Genomic DNA, 14,998 nt, shown 5'->3' with positions numbered 1-14,998 from the left:
ATGACCTTAACATTTTCAAGGTAAGGTAATGTCTTAAATTAAAGATTTCAGATAACTTTAATTAAAATGTAAACTCCTCACACAAAAAAAAAATTGGTTTTCTAAATTACAACTTTTTACATAAAACAAGATGTTAATATGATTATTAACAGGTCCCATGAAGATGAAACCACTTATTATCAATAATTTAAATATAATTATACTTCATAACAAACACACACATATATTTATTCACGTATAAGTTTTTATATGTTGCACATCCACAGTGCACATTTATGTCCTATTGAATATGAATTTTTTTTATGTTTCATCACGTCTGATAGGTGAGTGTCACATCATCTGTGTGTATGACGAATGTGAAACATATCATCATGTCCGATAGGTGAATATCGCTTTATCGTAATCTTAATTTTTTACAATTATTTTATACACGGAGCTTATGTACATGTTCAAGAGCTCAAACATGCAAGCCAAACTTACGGTTTAAGCTCGCCAATATATTTAGGAAATAATGCTTAGTAACAAAAGTATTTCTAATTATTTTTTTTATATAAAGCTTATTGACATATTCAAGAGCTCGAGATTGCAGGCCAAACTCGTGGATTTAAGCTCGTGTATATGTGTGTGTGTGTGTGTGCTATATATATATATATATATATATATATATGTGTGCATAAAATAAAATGAATGAGACTAAACTGAACACATAAGCCAGTTCGCAAGTTGGCGAGCTTAAACTCGGTTCTTTATTTGGCTTGAAACATATGAGCTCGAGCTCGAGCTCGATTTTGATTTCTAGTAGAGCTCAAGTTTATGATTTTGTCTTGCAATTTATGAAATTCATGCCCACATATGGTTGAACAAGACCAAGATTACTGGCGTAGCTTATACATACAACATCGTAAATAATTAAATATCAGGTGAGGGACAACTTGGCAAGTGTTAGAGCCAACACTCTAACCCCATTTGCGATATCGACAGGAGCTGCAAATTCTTCGGGTTTATGGCTGTATCCTGTCCACAACAACAAAGGTAGAAGATCATTGCAGATGCTGAATATGTTCAAACCACCTACTTTAAACATATGAAATTTCTTTGTCCTAATCTTGGAAAAGTGAACACTAGATGCATTGGTTGCTATTAGATCTTGTTGGACTTGCATGATCTAAGGTTAATTGACCCTGCTTCCCAGTGTAGCACAATATGGTACAAGACTTTTAAGTACAATGACAAGCGATCCTCGTAACCATATATTTATGCTTTCGATACAACATAGATTTCATTTACTATCGTTTATTTGGCACAGCAGCAAATGCTCGATTATCTAAAGAGATTGAAGTACCTTTATAACATGGAATGAAGATCATGCCCATCGGAGATATTCTGCAACAGCATAAGATGAAGGTAACCAAATATGTTGGTAATAAAGTCATTAAGCAAAATTTTTGGGTGAAAAAGGTCAATTGATGCATCGATAATGGTTGAAAAACGAGAGAGTCTGACCTTGCCATGAATAGGGAATCATGATAAGCTCGGCTGATCATCTTCTTGTGCGATAGATTTAATTCCTTGCAAGCTGATTCAGTAGCTTTAATGATCAAGTCCTCAGACAACGCAGGTGGATCTTGATTTATAATTTTGAACTCAGATAGTTTCACACCACGGTTTCTAGATATGTTAAGAGCCGATTGATGGATTTTTTCTATCACCTTGTTTCTCCGCTTCTCATCGATGTCTCTAGTATCTTGAATGGATAGAGAGTATATGATAAAATATTCAGACGTTGAAGCAGAATATATATTGTTCAACACAAGATCAAGAATCACATTTTGTACCAATCTCAAGATGTGATTTGCTCGGAATGCTGTTTATTGCTCCAGGGTGCAACTCCAGAATACCTTAAATTCAGCACACATTCAGGCCAAATTCAGAATACCTTAAATTCGAACCAACTCGGAGAGCTTGAAAACCAGTTCTATTCTTTTGCACCCCCACTGTTACGCTAGGAAACAACCACACCAGACTGACTGACTAACTAACGAATAATAGAAAACTTACCAACTGTTCCAACAGTGTCGATGGATCCTGATTCTAGAACATGTTTCTCCACAGCAAGGGACAACTCTGCAGCTGCCAGTCCTGCGTCATTTCTGTTCCAAATAATTTTAACATGTAACAATAATACTCTTAAATTATTCTCATAGAATAATTAAAATGAAACATCGGGCAGAGTCCATAATGGATAAACCCCCTCAAGGATACTTGTGTTTCAGCAGTTGCTTTCTTCATTGAAGCTCGGGAAAACTTAGGATATTTAAATCAGAGCCACATTTTAGTTGAGAATTGTAAATAATCGAGCATTTTGTCTAACTTTTCATTCCTATACTAAAAACAGAGACAAAAAATCTCAGCGCCATATATATATTATATATATATATAAAGCATTTTTAGTCAATCAACAAAGTACTATTTGTTTGATTGATCATAAAGAAAACGGGAAAATGTGTGTGCACAAAAATGTATCTTTGCTAAAAAAAAATTAATTTACTTCTTTATTTTATCACATCGAGTATATGTTAATGTATTTTAAAAGTTGAATTTGATTTTACTATCATGGACAATATGATAGGTATCAGTTCCATCCGACTTTCTCTTGATAAAATCTTAGATTCAAACATAGCATATGCAAATCGAACAAGAGATGTCATCACCTCATCGGCATAAGAACAGCTCCAGCATGGCCTCCATTGCCTTCGAAATCCACTTTAATGCTTGCCGGTGATGCAATTGCAGTCACAACACCAATGGATATACCTAAAAAAATACAAACAAGATTAACATGCGACAGCCGGCAATTTACACGTGGAGCTAGAATTGGGGATAAGGGTGACAACTAAATGATTTGAAAGGCAAGACTTGAAAACTTTTAGAAAATTACATACTATTTCAATTTTCTTAAATTTGAGGGTGCAGATCAACCCTCGCGAGAAGGGATGATGGTACACATTATCAAAATAATGAACATCCTTTTCATTTTTTGACAAGGCTAACCTTCCTCTTCCAGAATGGGACCTTGCTCTATGTGCAATTCAATGAAAGCATGATAGTGCCCTTTATTCAGGAACACGGTGGAAAAATCCTCGTGTGCATATCCAGAAAATCTTGCAGCATCAGAAAAGGATATGTCTTGATTATCGACTGTCGTCTCGAGACGTTCTGCCAGTTCTTTACTTCCTGCTAATAACCGGCTGCAAATTTAAGGAGAGTCTCAACATCAATAAGAGTAAAAGAAATGCACCAAAATATCAACAACAACAAAAAAAAAAATTATAAAGATCTAAAAAAGATCATAAATCTACCAGTCTAATGATAGATGGTAACTTGGTGGTTAAAGAGAATGTGAGTGAAAGGTCCTATAACATTTTTGAACGTTGTGATTAAGAAAATCTTTGGTCCTAACCTTCCCAAGCAGCTGATTCCGAACCTCGTAGGCTCTTCTGATGTGAACATGATCACCTCCAGGGACCTCTTTGGCTTAAAACCTAACCTGTTTTAAGTTTCATTAACATTATATGAAATGAAATGAGATCTTAAAACAAACTAGTAATTAGTGACGAGGCCGCGGAATCAGAAAAGTATAAATCAAAAAGCTCATACAATCTAAATCTTAAGAGTCAAATATCCAACTAATTGCTTTTACAAGTGTAATTCTCAAGTTAAAAAAAATTACACATTAAAAAACGTAAAATTTTTAATTGAGGGACTATGGCATTGTCTACATACATTAGTTCATCCACGACTTGCATTGTCATTTATTTTTCAGAAACTAATATCAAATATTTAGGTTTATCCTAGCTTTACCAACGGTAGCTGACAAATCCTAATCTACGTAATACGGATAATCCTAATTTTTTTCCTTGAAGTATCGGATACGAACGACACACGTCGATACGCGTGTCGGATACAACAAAATCCGTGTCGTTGACTTTTTTTAGGTTTGACCAGTCGGAATAAATCTTGAACACGGCTAGGATACGCCATGTACACAGCGGGGATACGTTTTCTGGATACATTTCGGCAATAATATTCTTTTGTTTTTTCTTCTTAAGTCGCTCATATAAAGTTGTATATTGTATATATTTACATTATATATATATATATATATATATATATAGTTGTCGTATCATAGTCATATCATGTTTTCTATTTCAAAATTTGTCGTATCGTCGTATCCATAGCGTGTTTATATTTCAAAATTTGTTGTATCGTCGTATACATATCGTATTCTATACGATAATCATACCCGTAACTATGCAACATTGATCCTAACGTCCCAAAAGATATTTTCATAATTTGAAAATGTTGCTGCATGCGTGCAATAACCAGTGATATCCGTAATAAGGCTCTTATAATAACATGAGAAAAGGTAGAGGACCAACTAACAAGTAAGGTCAATTTGGTTTCACCTTCTTATCCAAGAAGAAACATTGTTATAGCTTGGTTTGATTAAAAAAAAAAGGGATCATTTAATGTATCCATTCACATTATGAAAGAATTTCGCAGCAGCATAACTACAATGAGCCAAAGTAATTAATTGTTTTTCAAAATCTCCTAGTCACAAACAAAGATATACTAGAAGCAAAAAGTGATGAATCTAAATAGGGATCAATCACCTGCATACCGTTTCAGTGCATTAATTGCTTCTATGGCACCCAAAACACCAACAACTCCATCATATTTCCCTGAGTATGGTATCGCATCTATGTGAGAACCAGTAGACACAGCAGCAATCTCAGGCTCAGAGCCCTCCCTGCATAAAACCAAATAAAGTTGAATTGAAGAGCTAGAGTTTAACGAAGGAATAGGTAACCAAGATCGTTTCTATTTCATGCTGAAGAAGGCAAGTCGACGGTTGGATGCCTTGTCAAATGAACCCAAAGAAAAACTGTCATGTTGTACCAAATATTTTAAATTGTATAATGACCAAAATACTACATTTCGATTAGTATGCCACCTAGTCAGTTGTACACAACAAGAGTGACAATTATTGTTTTCCCAAAAGTTGGTATATTATTGTTTTCCCAAAAGTTGGTATAGAGCAACAACGAATGAAGTAAATGAGTTTTGACTTACCAGCGACCAAAAATGTTTCCAACGGCATCCTCTTTGGCAGATAGACCAGCAAGGCCCATTAAGTTTTTAATGTATCTGTTCATCATAATTCAGGAAAAGTAACATTTTAGACCACATTGCACAGCGTGTGTCAATTGACTGGTCCAACTAAGCATCCTATTGTTGCATGACCAATCCAAGGCATACACATAATGCAGACTATTAAACTAAATTTGCGCACATAATCAGTTATGTTCCATTTTTTTACCTCCTTGCTAGCACATCCTTCTCGCTGTAAAGGACTCTAGTGACCGAAGGTGCAGGCGTCTCCGAGAAACTTGCTAGCTCATCAATCTAGAATATTTTAAAATTACAAATGCAGATTAAGATCCGTATCTTTTAAATAAACTGAAACAGGAAGAAAAGAACACAAAAAAAAAAAAAATACATTTTCATGCTTCAAAAACACAATTTACGGCTCATAAGAGCTACATATTTGTCTTAATATGCCAGATTTTAAGGTTATACCAACCAAGAACTACTCTTTTTTTTTACTTCAATACATACATTTTGCACTCTAATAGCAAGATAAGATGCATACCATACAACCTTACGTTTTCCAAAAAATTCAATAATCTAGCTATTTAAATGCGCCAAGGATAGAATCTTCATGATTCCACAATCAAAATTCCAAATACCCAAACTGCATACAGTCGCTTCCAACTATTTTAGAGCCAAGGCTAGCCAAAAATTAATTTTTAAATCCACTTTCAAGCCAAGCATATAAAAAGCTTTACCAAGATCACTAGTTTGACACTAAAATCCAAATTCCCAAATGCCCAAGTGCACCGGTTCCATCTCGTTCTCACTTACAATCTGAACTCTTTTCCCGAAGACCAAGATATCGAGAAAGATTAAATCTTTACAATAGAACCCCGCTCAAATAAATAAATTCCATATTCGAAGATTTCAAGGGTAACCTGTCTCTGCAAACTTTGTATGTCCACTGAAAGTGCTGACGACGAATCTTTGAAACCGTGCTCCTGAAAAGGGTACCCAGAAAACTCTTCCATGGTTCTGATCGTCGAGTCATATTCATGTTTCTGAGATGAGATAAGGGGAAAAGAAGCGACGAAGCACAGAGGAAAGAGGAGAGTGGATAGATTGACGAACATTTTCTTTACTGGAATTGATGCGTGACTGCGTGGTGTGACTGTCAAATTCAGCTAATGGTCCGTGGTTAGTAGAGAGAGCATTACACATTACAAATCTCGTATTCGTGACTCAATTGTATAACAAACATCTCAAGATTCAATTAGTGATTAATTTCAATATGGTAAAAGATTGGTTAAAGTTCTAGTGAAGATCGTGACATAATCGAATACACGCGATGCTTCTTATATAATTTTTGGTTTTCGAGGAAATTTTTTTTAAAAAAAACTAGTTCGATTATTTTTCAACTAGCTCAGTGGAATTTCACTCTCATCTTTCTTGTTAACTAATTACTCAACACACGATGCATATATGCACAGTTTTTTTTTATCATTTTCGATGGATTAAAGTGAAATTTGACAAATTATGGATGAATTAAATTGATATTTGAATTGTTGAAATAAAAAAAAATGTGTGTTGAAATTTAAAAAAAAACAAAAAACAAAAGTGTAATATTAGTATCATGTAAAGATAAAGTTGGAAGCAAAAGTTGGTGTCTTTTTTCGATAATTAGTATCATGTCCTCAACTTTAATAAAATAGAATAAATATTTCACTAATTTATGCACTGTTTGGCTCGTTGATGAGATAATGAATGTTACATAATATAAGGATGATAATTCAATATTTAGATAATGTCATTTTATATAACATTAATTCTTTGTATAACTTGAAACGAACATTTGACAAATCAATAATGAATAATCAGTCAATGTTTTATCATCCGTACTATATATATAGTTTTGTTATGTCATCCACCAATTGTATTTACCTTTGTGTCCACCACTGAATTGGGATTCACTTATTGGATGCGATGGAGTATATCAAATACCACATCCAATTAACGAGTATCACATTAGTGGTGGAGATATGGCATAACAGACATATGTATATAAGAAATAAAGAGTAAAATATTTTTTTTAAAAAAAATCTTTATTTTAGTTGAACCGACCATATTACCAAAATGATGTTTTTCTTATTATTATTTGGGAAAAGTGATAAATTATTCTTATATGTTTGTCACTTTTGGTTTTTGATCAGGTGTCTTTTAACACCTTTGATTTACGTTCGATATCTTTTCATTATTTAGATATTTGGTCTTTTTTACTCAATTTCCACCACGATAGCTAAATTGGATATTTACTTGGTGACACATGAACTTTGAACTGTGGATTTTGTCACATCACACTTCATTGAAATTTAACGTAAACATCGCATCTCATATCCATCGGCATTAGTTTTATTTAGAGGAAGCAATTCCCTAATTATTATTTTACACGATATTACGACATCATATGTTTCTGAAAAAGGAATATTGTTCTATAAATATGGAAAAAGAGCACAATTGAGGATTTCTTGGACAAGTGATAATCTAGTCGAAGGTTCCATAGCTGTCGAAATTGGATGGTGTGTTTTTCAATTTTTTGATTTTACACATCTTATATTTTTTTTTATTAATTTGTTTGGTGAAACTTATTAGTTTGGGTTATTGGATAAATTCTTAGATATAGATCAGACGTAGCTCGAATATGGATTTATCTCAGAAAATTAGGGATTTTTTAGAGTAAAATACACATAAATATCGATGGATGTGGAAGAGAAGATGCACTCATTTTCCCTCAAATTAAATTCAAGTCGTGGAAATATGTGATAGTGACAAAATTTACAATTCAAAATTTATTTGTTGCCAAAGAAAAAATATAACTTCAACACCTATGGTGAAAATTGGATAAAAAAAGATCAAGTATCTAAATAATGAAATTTTTTTAGACATAAATCAAAAGTAGAAAAGATATCTAACCAAGAACCAAATTCATCAATTTTCTCTTATTATTTTTTGAAAGAAAAGGATGTTCTTTTTTAGATGATAAAAACAATTGGAAAATGATTAGAGAAAATATAATCCAGTTTTGATTTGAAAAAATTTGCAACTTTGTTTTGGAAATGATATCCATTTTGTTGTATTGTTTAAGTTTTCCAAAAAAATATTTAATATCAAAAAACTAAAGCAAATTATTTTTCAAAAAAAATTATGATATGTTTTTATATGTTCTCAACTTCAAGTTATAACCCCATTTCACACAATAAGAAAGCAATCCATTTACCCTTTTCAGCATAAAACCCAAAATGATACACGGCTTACATAATATAGTGCGAGCCAGCCAACAAACAAAAATGAATCTCGAGTCGAATCCCTTCCCGATTCGAGTCGCATCTACGCGAACCTCGAACCCGATATCTCATTTAAGATTTACTAAAACTAGTAGCAATGGGGATGACACCAACAAGAATGAGCACAAGTAGCAGTATGATCCCAAGACACAAGCACCTCCTACTACTCCTCTGGTACTCCTTTGCTGTCTTTAGGTTCTTAGTCCCATCACCTACATATTGTGCTGCATTCGTCACATGGTGCTCGATATCGTCCATTTGCTCGCCCTGCGCCTCCACCATCACCGCCATGTCGAGGAAGATCTGGTGGAGCTCGAGTAGGCTCCTCTCGATTTCCTTGGCCGCGTCGTGCCGGTCTTGTATCTCCACCACTGTCTCAAGCACTTTTCCCCGCCCATGCTCCTAAACAATCGATAAATTCAAGATCATCATGCTTTAAATGAATCAAGATCGATGTAAAGTTCATAAAAAGAAAAACAAATATCTCTAACAATTTCATACAAACCCCACAAAAAATTACCTGAATTGCTCTAGATAAGAATTCCTCACCACCATTTCCATTTCCACTTGAAATGATCTTGTCAATAATTTCTTCATCGGGATTTTCCCCAGTGACTGTAAAATACCTCCTCCCCACAGTTTCTTTATACTCGCTCATCATCCTCTGCCTCAGCCCCTGAAACTCCATCATCAACTCCTTCAACTTCTTCCTCAACCCGTTCGTTACGGCCGAACGGGTACGGTCAACCGGAGAGCCCGCTTTGCAGCCCGAAAGCCTTCTGCTCACGGCATTGGACTTGTCCATTTCCTCCAGCTTGGCCCGAATACCCCGGGCCCGTTTCAGCACCGATACAATGTCAGCATTCACGCGGGAGCGTAGCGATTTGAGGGCTTCAGGCTTGTGGAGGGACTTGCCCTCTTCGTGGGATTCTTGTAGCCGGACCAAGATTTCTTTGACCGAGTTCATTTCTTTCTGTACTTGATCCGCTTCTTGCAGGAACCCTGTGAGGTTCTGGTCCATTTGAGTCATACCTAATTCGAGATCCGGGCCGCATTCGAGATCTTTCATGGCTTCTTTCTTAAGATCAACATAGCTTGTAAAGGATTTTGTCATCAAATCGTTCATCTTGAGTTTCTTCTTTTTTTTTTTAACTCGCTGAGAGCTCAAAGTTTTGCAACAAAACGAATGAAATGGGAAAAGGATTTGGAGGTAGAATCGATTTGCAGAGAGCAGAAATTGCTGAAAAATATTTGCGATCTATTTGTAAGAGAAATAGCCGTTGCTTGTTCGACCAACGGCTAGTTTTCGACTAAATTAATGTTTTCTTAGATACAACGTTCTTTTCCTGATGAACAATGATTGATGATGTCAATGAAATTTTAGACAAGTAATATGTAAAATAAAAGTATCTTTTTAATTAATTTTATATTTCAAGAATTGCATAACATAATCTTTATATGCAAAACAAAAAAAATTTATATATTGAACAAAAATTACTTGGTTATATAACATAATCTAGATAACATTTATTTAGAAAATTAGTTAATTTTGATTTAGCATAAAAATAAAGAATTACTTGATTTAGCACAGAGTAGATTATCAAGGTTGTGTTTGAACATATTGATTTAATTCACAGTAATATATTACACATTTATTTTTGAAATTAAAATAATATTTTTAATTAATTCAACATACATCATATGATATTTCTTCGTAAGCTGTTGTAATTAACAAAAAATATTATATTGCATTATAAAATATTAATTTGAGCATAAAAATAATACTTTTTATGTGTTTGTCGAGGTCGGGTTGGGGAGTCATGTCACAATATTGACTCATGAGATAATTTCAGTTTAGTTTTTGTGTTTCATTTGTACGAAAATATTCAATTTTTATTGGATTTTAAACTTATGTATGACATCACTCATGATTCCCAAATGTGTTTGAAGTCAATAAAATATCCATCTCTCTTTTTACTATACAATAAAACTAAAGAGGTGTGATAGTATAATTATAATAAAAAACTTATTTTTACTTTATAATTACTTCAAATTATTTTATTTTAGATAATTGATTTTAATTAGTTGGATGATTCGAAGAGTCGATATTTTTTTTCGTTTTTTTATTTTTTAGAATATATTATGTGTAGGAGAATTCAAATTGTCGATATTTTTTTTCGTTTTTTTATTTTTTAGAATATATTATGTGTAGGAGAATTCAAATTTGAATTCTGATACTCACGGGAAATTTAGGATCCGATTCACGCAAGCGTCACTAATCCAGACACGGGCTTCAAAATTACCATGGGCCTGAAATCACAAATAAGACCGTTAGGAGGGGGCCAGGAGGGTGTCCTGACGTAGCCCCTCCGACGCTCAAGTCAGAGACTGAGGATATATGTGGGGAGCAGTTAAGAGCGCTGCTGAAAACAATATAGTGAATAGCTTAACTGAACAATCAAACCTGGTATTTATAGGCGGATACCTAGGCCCTTGATGGGCTTGTCTTTCATTTGGGCTAGGGATGAGCCAAGAGTAGTGGGCCCATCCATGTCTTCCCATCTAGGCTAGGCCCATCCATGGGGTATCACCAGTCTCCCCCTCCCGAGTCGAACTAAATCGTAGGTTCAAAGTTCGATTAGTTGAGGCCTTGCATTTTTCCTGCCGTTCTCCAGTCTCCCAAGATTTGGAAACAAATCAAATCGCAATCTTAATCTGGAGGGAAAGATATCAAATCAAATCACAATCTTCTCCTAAATGGTAAGGTATGGGCTGAGCTCCCCTATAAATAGAGGCCACCTTCTCATTTCATTCTTACTTCTCCCACAAAAATTTCCGCTGAAAGTCATTCACCAGCTCCTCCCTGCCCACGCTTTACCTGCGGGTTAACCTTAGCGCCGCCTCACCACCACTCCACCGTCACTTTAGTCCGCCGCCCCGGCCACCACTGCGCGCCGTCCCACTCTCGCTCAAGCCATCGTACGCCTCGTCTTAGCCAGCGCGCGCCTCGCCCGAGCCCTGCAGCGCGCCTTGCGCAAGCCCAAGCCACGAGCTCGCCCCTCGCCGAGCCCGCCGAGCTCCCCTGTACGAGCGCACGCCCTCGCCCCTACACGCTCCACGCTCGCCGCTCGCCCCTGCCAGCTCCAAGCTCGCCCTAGCCCGAGCATCCAGCTCTCCCTCGCCCGAACGCACAGGTGCACGCTCGCCCACATCGTAAGCTCGACGCCGAGACGTTCGCCCAGGGCGCACACTCGCTCGCCGAGCCGCTCGCCTCTGCGCGCATACTCGCCCAGCAACACGCTCGCCCGGTGCGCTCCTCGCCCCGCATGAGTGCACGCTTTCCCCTCGCCGCTGCGTGCTCGCCCAGCGCGCACACTCGCCCTCGCGCGCATACTCGTCCAGCAGCACGCTCGCCCGGTGCGCTCCCCGCCCCGCACGAGTGCACGCTCGCCCCTCGCCGCTGCCTCGCCCCAGCCGAGCTCACCACCCCGCCAGGTGATCGCCCGGCATCTGCTTGCTCTTTTCACGTTCGCCCGAGCGCCTCGCCCCTTCCGCGCACATACCCTGCCACGAGCTCGCCCGGCCGCACGCTCGCCCATGCCACGAGCTCGCCTCGCCGTGCCACTTTCGCCCCTGCCACGAGCTCGCCAAACCACACGCTCGCCCCTGCCACGAGCTCGCCCCTGCCACGAGCTCGCCCCGCCGTGCCACGCTCGCCCCTGCCACGAGCTCGCCCCGCCGTGCCACGCTCGCCCCTGCCACGAGCTCAACACTTGTTCATTCTTGCGGTCCTATTTTTCGAGTATTTTTCCGCGCCTTACCCGGGTCAGTTCTCTCCTTTACCTGTTTGATTATCCTTAATACTCATGTCTTCTTCCGATTCCGAGTTTAGTTACTTGAGTTGCTCTGAGAGATCTAGCGGGTCTAGCGAGTCTAGCCGGTCTAGCGAGTCTAGCCAGAGTAGGACTTCCCTAGCCGATCCTGATTTTACCATTGATCCTCCTGAGGAGGAAGTCACCACTCATAGTCGTCCGGGTAAGGAAGTTCGTCACGTGATCCAACAAATGAATATATCTTAAGCAGATAACCTATGGTATGGTCACTTGTCATCCCACATCCCTCCTGTTAGCGAGTCACAACTTAGGACTCTGTGGCACATTCCTTCCTCTCACCAGATCATCATTCCTGGCCCAAAGGACCGGCTCTATTTAGCCCCTAAGGGCTACTATACCTTCTTTCAGCATCATTTTGATGCTGGTCTCCGTTTTCCTTTGTGCGATTTCTTTCAAGAATTAAGCAAGTACTACCAGGTGCATTTAGGTTTACTCACGCCCAATGCTTTCCGTTTAATAAGTTGTTTCGCTGTGTTACTCAGGGCCTTAGACCTCCCTTTAAATTGCACCACCTTTTCCTACTTCTTAGTTTTGTCCAGGTCAAAACATGGACCTTTCTATGTAACCTCCCGGTCTAGCCACAAACTGTTCGATGGGGCCCCCAGTCATGTGAAGGACTGAAAAAAATACTTATTCTTTGTACAGCCACCCAAAGAATTGACTTGCTTTACCGATTGGTACCCTGTCTTCACTAAACCCAAACTTTCCAAGAGTTATAAGAAAGATGAGGAGTACCTGCAGATAATGAGTGTACTAGGAGATCGATGCTTTAACATTCCCAAACTTCTATCTGAGGATCTCCTATGTCATGCCGGGTTAAGTCCCGCTAAAATTAAGCTGAAGGAGAATGCTGGTAGATATTCTCATCTTTCCATACTTCTTGTTTCTCTTTTGTTTATTAAGTTACTTGATAACATTCTTATTTGGTTCCTTGTCTCTGCTTGCAGGTACTAGAGTCATGAATGCCCTATTTCTCCGTGAACTTTCCAAGACGAAGGCCGGGGGTTCCTCATCAGCACCCCAGAAGTCCGTTACCCCGGCAGTCACGATGGGCCCAAAGGGAGATTGTTCTGCTGCTGAGAAAAAGAAAACAGGTTCCTGTTCTACTACCGCGAAGAAGCCTGCTAGCTCCCCTACTGCTGCGAAGAAGAAGAAGGCAGGCTCCTCCTCCTCCGCCTCAAAGCGAGCCTCCTCGCCACCTCCTCGCGCCAAGTCCCCTCCTCCGTCTGGTAAGCAAAAGGCATCCACTGATCTTAGCCCGTCAGCCCCTCAGCATGGCAAGCGCAAGATTTCTGAGATTTTTGTCGTATCGGTCTCTTCTCCAGAGGGGTCCAAGCCCGATGAGGGGCCTCCCCTTGAATCGACGGTGCATCTTCTATACACTTCGGATTCGGCCATCGTGGGGCGGGGTCCTACACATCTGGCTCAGAAGATAATGTATCAGCTTCCTTCCGACGTCGATGCAGCGTTCATGAGTTCACTGGGGTGGTCAGACCTCCTCCGCTGGACATGCAGCAGTGTCACCAAGGTATACTTCTCCTTATAACCTTTAGATTGATGTTTAATATACATTTGATCTTCTTTTCATCTTTTCACCCTTGTCTACTTATGCAGGGCATGATGTACGTCGGGGAGTTGGCTGAGCGCGCTCACGCCGCTCGATCCGACTCTTGTCAAGAATTACGCGATGGTCAGGCTCTCCGCGAACAGCTCCAGGCTACTATTGATGAGATGAAAGTGTCGCATGCTGAGGAGTTTTTGGAGTCCCAAGCTCAATTGTCGGAGTCCCAGATCCAGTGCGGCGAGCTCTCAAAACAGAAGCATGAGTCTCAGCGGCTGATAGAGGATCAAGCTAAAGAGATCCAGAAGCACAATCAAGAAAGGCAGGTCGCCCCATCCTTTCGGAAGGGTCCCGGAGAGCTGGTTGTGTGAGAGATACAAATACTGCAGACTCGGGGTTAAATTCCCGAAGGATTCAGGTATGCTTTGGCTTAGTTTGTTCCTGTCTAATCGAAGCCCGCCAAGGTTTCTGAGCTCGGCCAGCGACGGAGGGATCGAACCACTGAAATTGTTGAACGACAGGTCAAGAAACGTCAGGCTCTTGAGTTCTCCGAGGAATGACGGGATTGTGCCTGAGAGGTTCGTCCAACTGATTCTGAGGCTCTTGAGCTTAGTCAGCTTGGTGATGGAATGTGGGATTGTTCCGATGAGACCCGGGATTGATGAAACTTAAAATTAATAATTTATTATATGTTAAAACCTGTATTTTAAAATTTAAGTTTCATTAAAATTATAAAATTATGTTATTTTAGTATTGTTTGTTTATATTTAATTGTTTTACTAAATATGTTTTATTTTCAGATTTTCTACGTGTTGGTAAAATAATGATAACTCAAGCTAGAAAATTTAAATGGAGGTGACTCAAACATGTTTGGAATCCTTGAGAAATTATCTACAATTTTGCAGAAGATATGATTGCCTAAAAAGTTCATTAAGATGATCAAATTGTGCAAATATCAAAAGGAGGACAAATTTACTTTTACTATTACCAGCATATAGTAAAAAAATCATAATTATTTCAATATTTAACCAAATGAGGTGAACCAAGTG

At 38.5% G+C, this 14,998-nt stretch overlaps 3 protein-coding genes across 4 annotated transcripts; 1 reads left to right on the top strand and 2 right to left on the bottom strand.

Annotated features, from left to right (window-relative positions):
• Nucleotides 1-694: 694 nt before the first annotated feature.
• On the bottom strand, nucleotides 695-6,385 carry LOC142547704 (ureidoglycolate hydrolase). 2 transcript variants are annotated; one of them, XM_075656108.1, is made up of 12 exons: nucleotides 6,093-6,385; nucleotides 5,381-5,466; nucleotides 5,134-5,208; nucleotides 4,674-4,810; nucleotides 3,461-3,542; nucleotides 3,052-3,248; nucleotides 2,712-2,814; nucleotides 2,059-2,150; nucleotides 1,836-1,898; nucleotides 1,504-1,744; nucleotides 1,343-1,383; nucleotides 695-1,014 (listed from the first exon to the last, which is right to left on the bottom strand). In XM_075656108.1, exons 1-12 carry the CDS (start codon nucleotides 6,285-6,287, stop codon nucleotides 917-919), a joined length of 1,410 nt encoding a protein of 469 aa, XP_075512223.1. In that variant the 5' UTR covers nucleotides 6,288-6,385; the 3' UTR covers nucleotides 695-916. The 2 variants fall into 2 exon arrangements, with proteins under 2 accessions (XP_075512223.1, XP_075512224.1); XM_075656109.1 differs by having other exon boundaries at nucleotides 3,461-3,547; nucleotides 4,682-4,810; nucleotides 6,093-6,384.
• Nucleotides 6,386-8,364: 1,979 nt separating this feature from the next.
• LOC142545028 (syntaxin-related protein KNOLLE) lies at nucleotides 8,365-9,753 on the bottom strand. The gene is made up of 2 exons (XM_075652013.1): nucleotides 9,016-9,753; nucleotides 8,365-8,897 (listed from the first exon to the last, which is right to left on the bottom strand). Exons 1-2 carry the CDS (start codon nucleotides 9,619-9,621, stop codon nucleotides 8,568-8,570), a joined length of 936 nt encoding a protein of 311 aa, XP_075508128.1. The 5' UTR covers nucleotides 9,622-9,753; the 3' UTR covers nucleotides 8,365-8,567.
• Nucleotides 9,754-12,516: 2,763 nt separating this feature from the next.
• On the top strand, nucleotides 12,517-14,320 carry LOC142544481 (uncharacterized). Its single transcript, XM_075651526.1, has 3 exons — nucleotides 12,517-13,241; nucleotides 13,336-13,916; nucleotides 14,003-14,320. Exons 1-3 carry the CDS (start codon nucleotides 13,133-13,135, stop codon nucleotides 14,318-14,320), a joined length of 1,008 nt encoding a protein of 335 aa, XP_075507641.1. The 5' UTR covers nucleotides 12,517-13,132.
• Nucleotides 14,321-14,998: the final 678 nt, after the last annotated feature.

Source organism: Primulina tabacum, chromosome 5, assembly GCF_025594145.1.
Source record: "Primulina tabacum isolate GXHZ01 chromosome 5, ASM2559414v2, whole genome shotgun sequence".
In the NCBI taxonomy this organism is placed as follows: Eukaryota; Viridiplantae; Streptophyta; class Magnoliopsida; order Lamiales; family Gesneriaceae; genus Primulina; species Primulina tabacum.
This window is presented reverse-complemented; position numbering and strand designations above follow the sequence as displayed.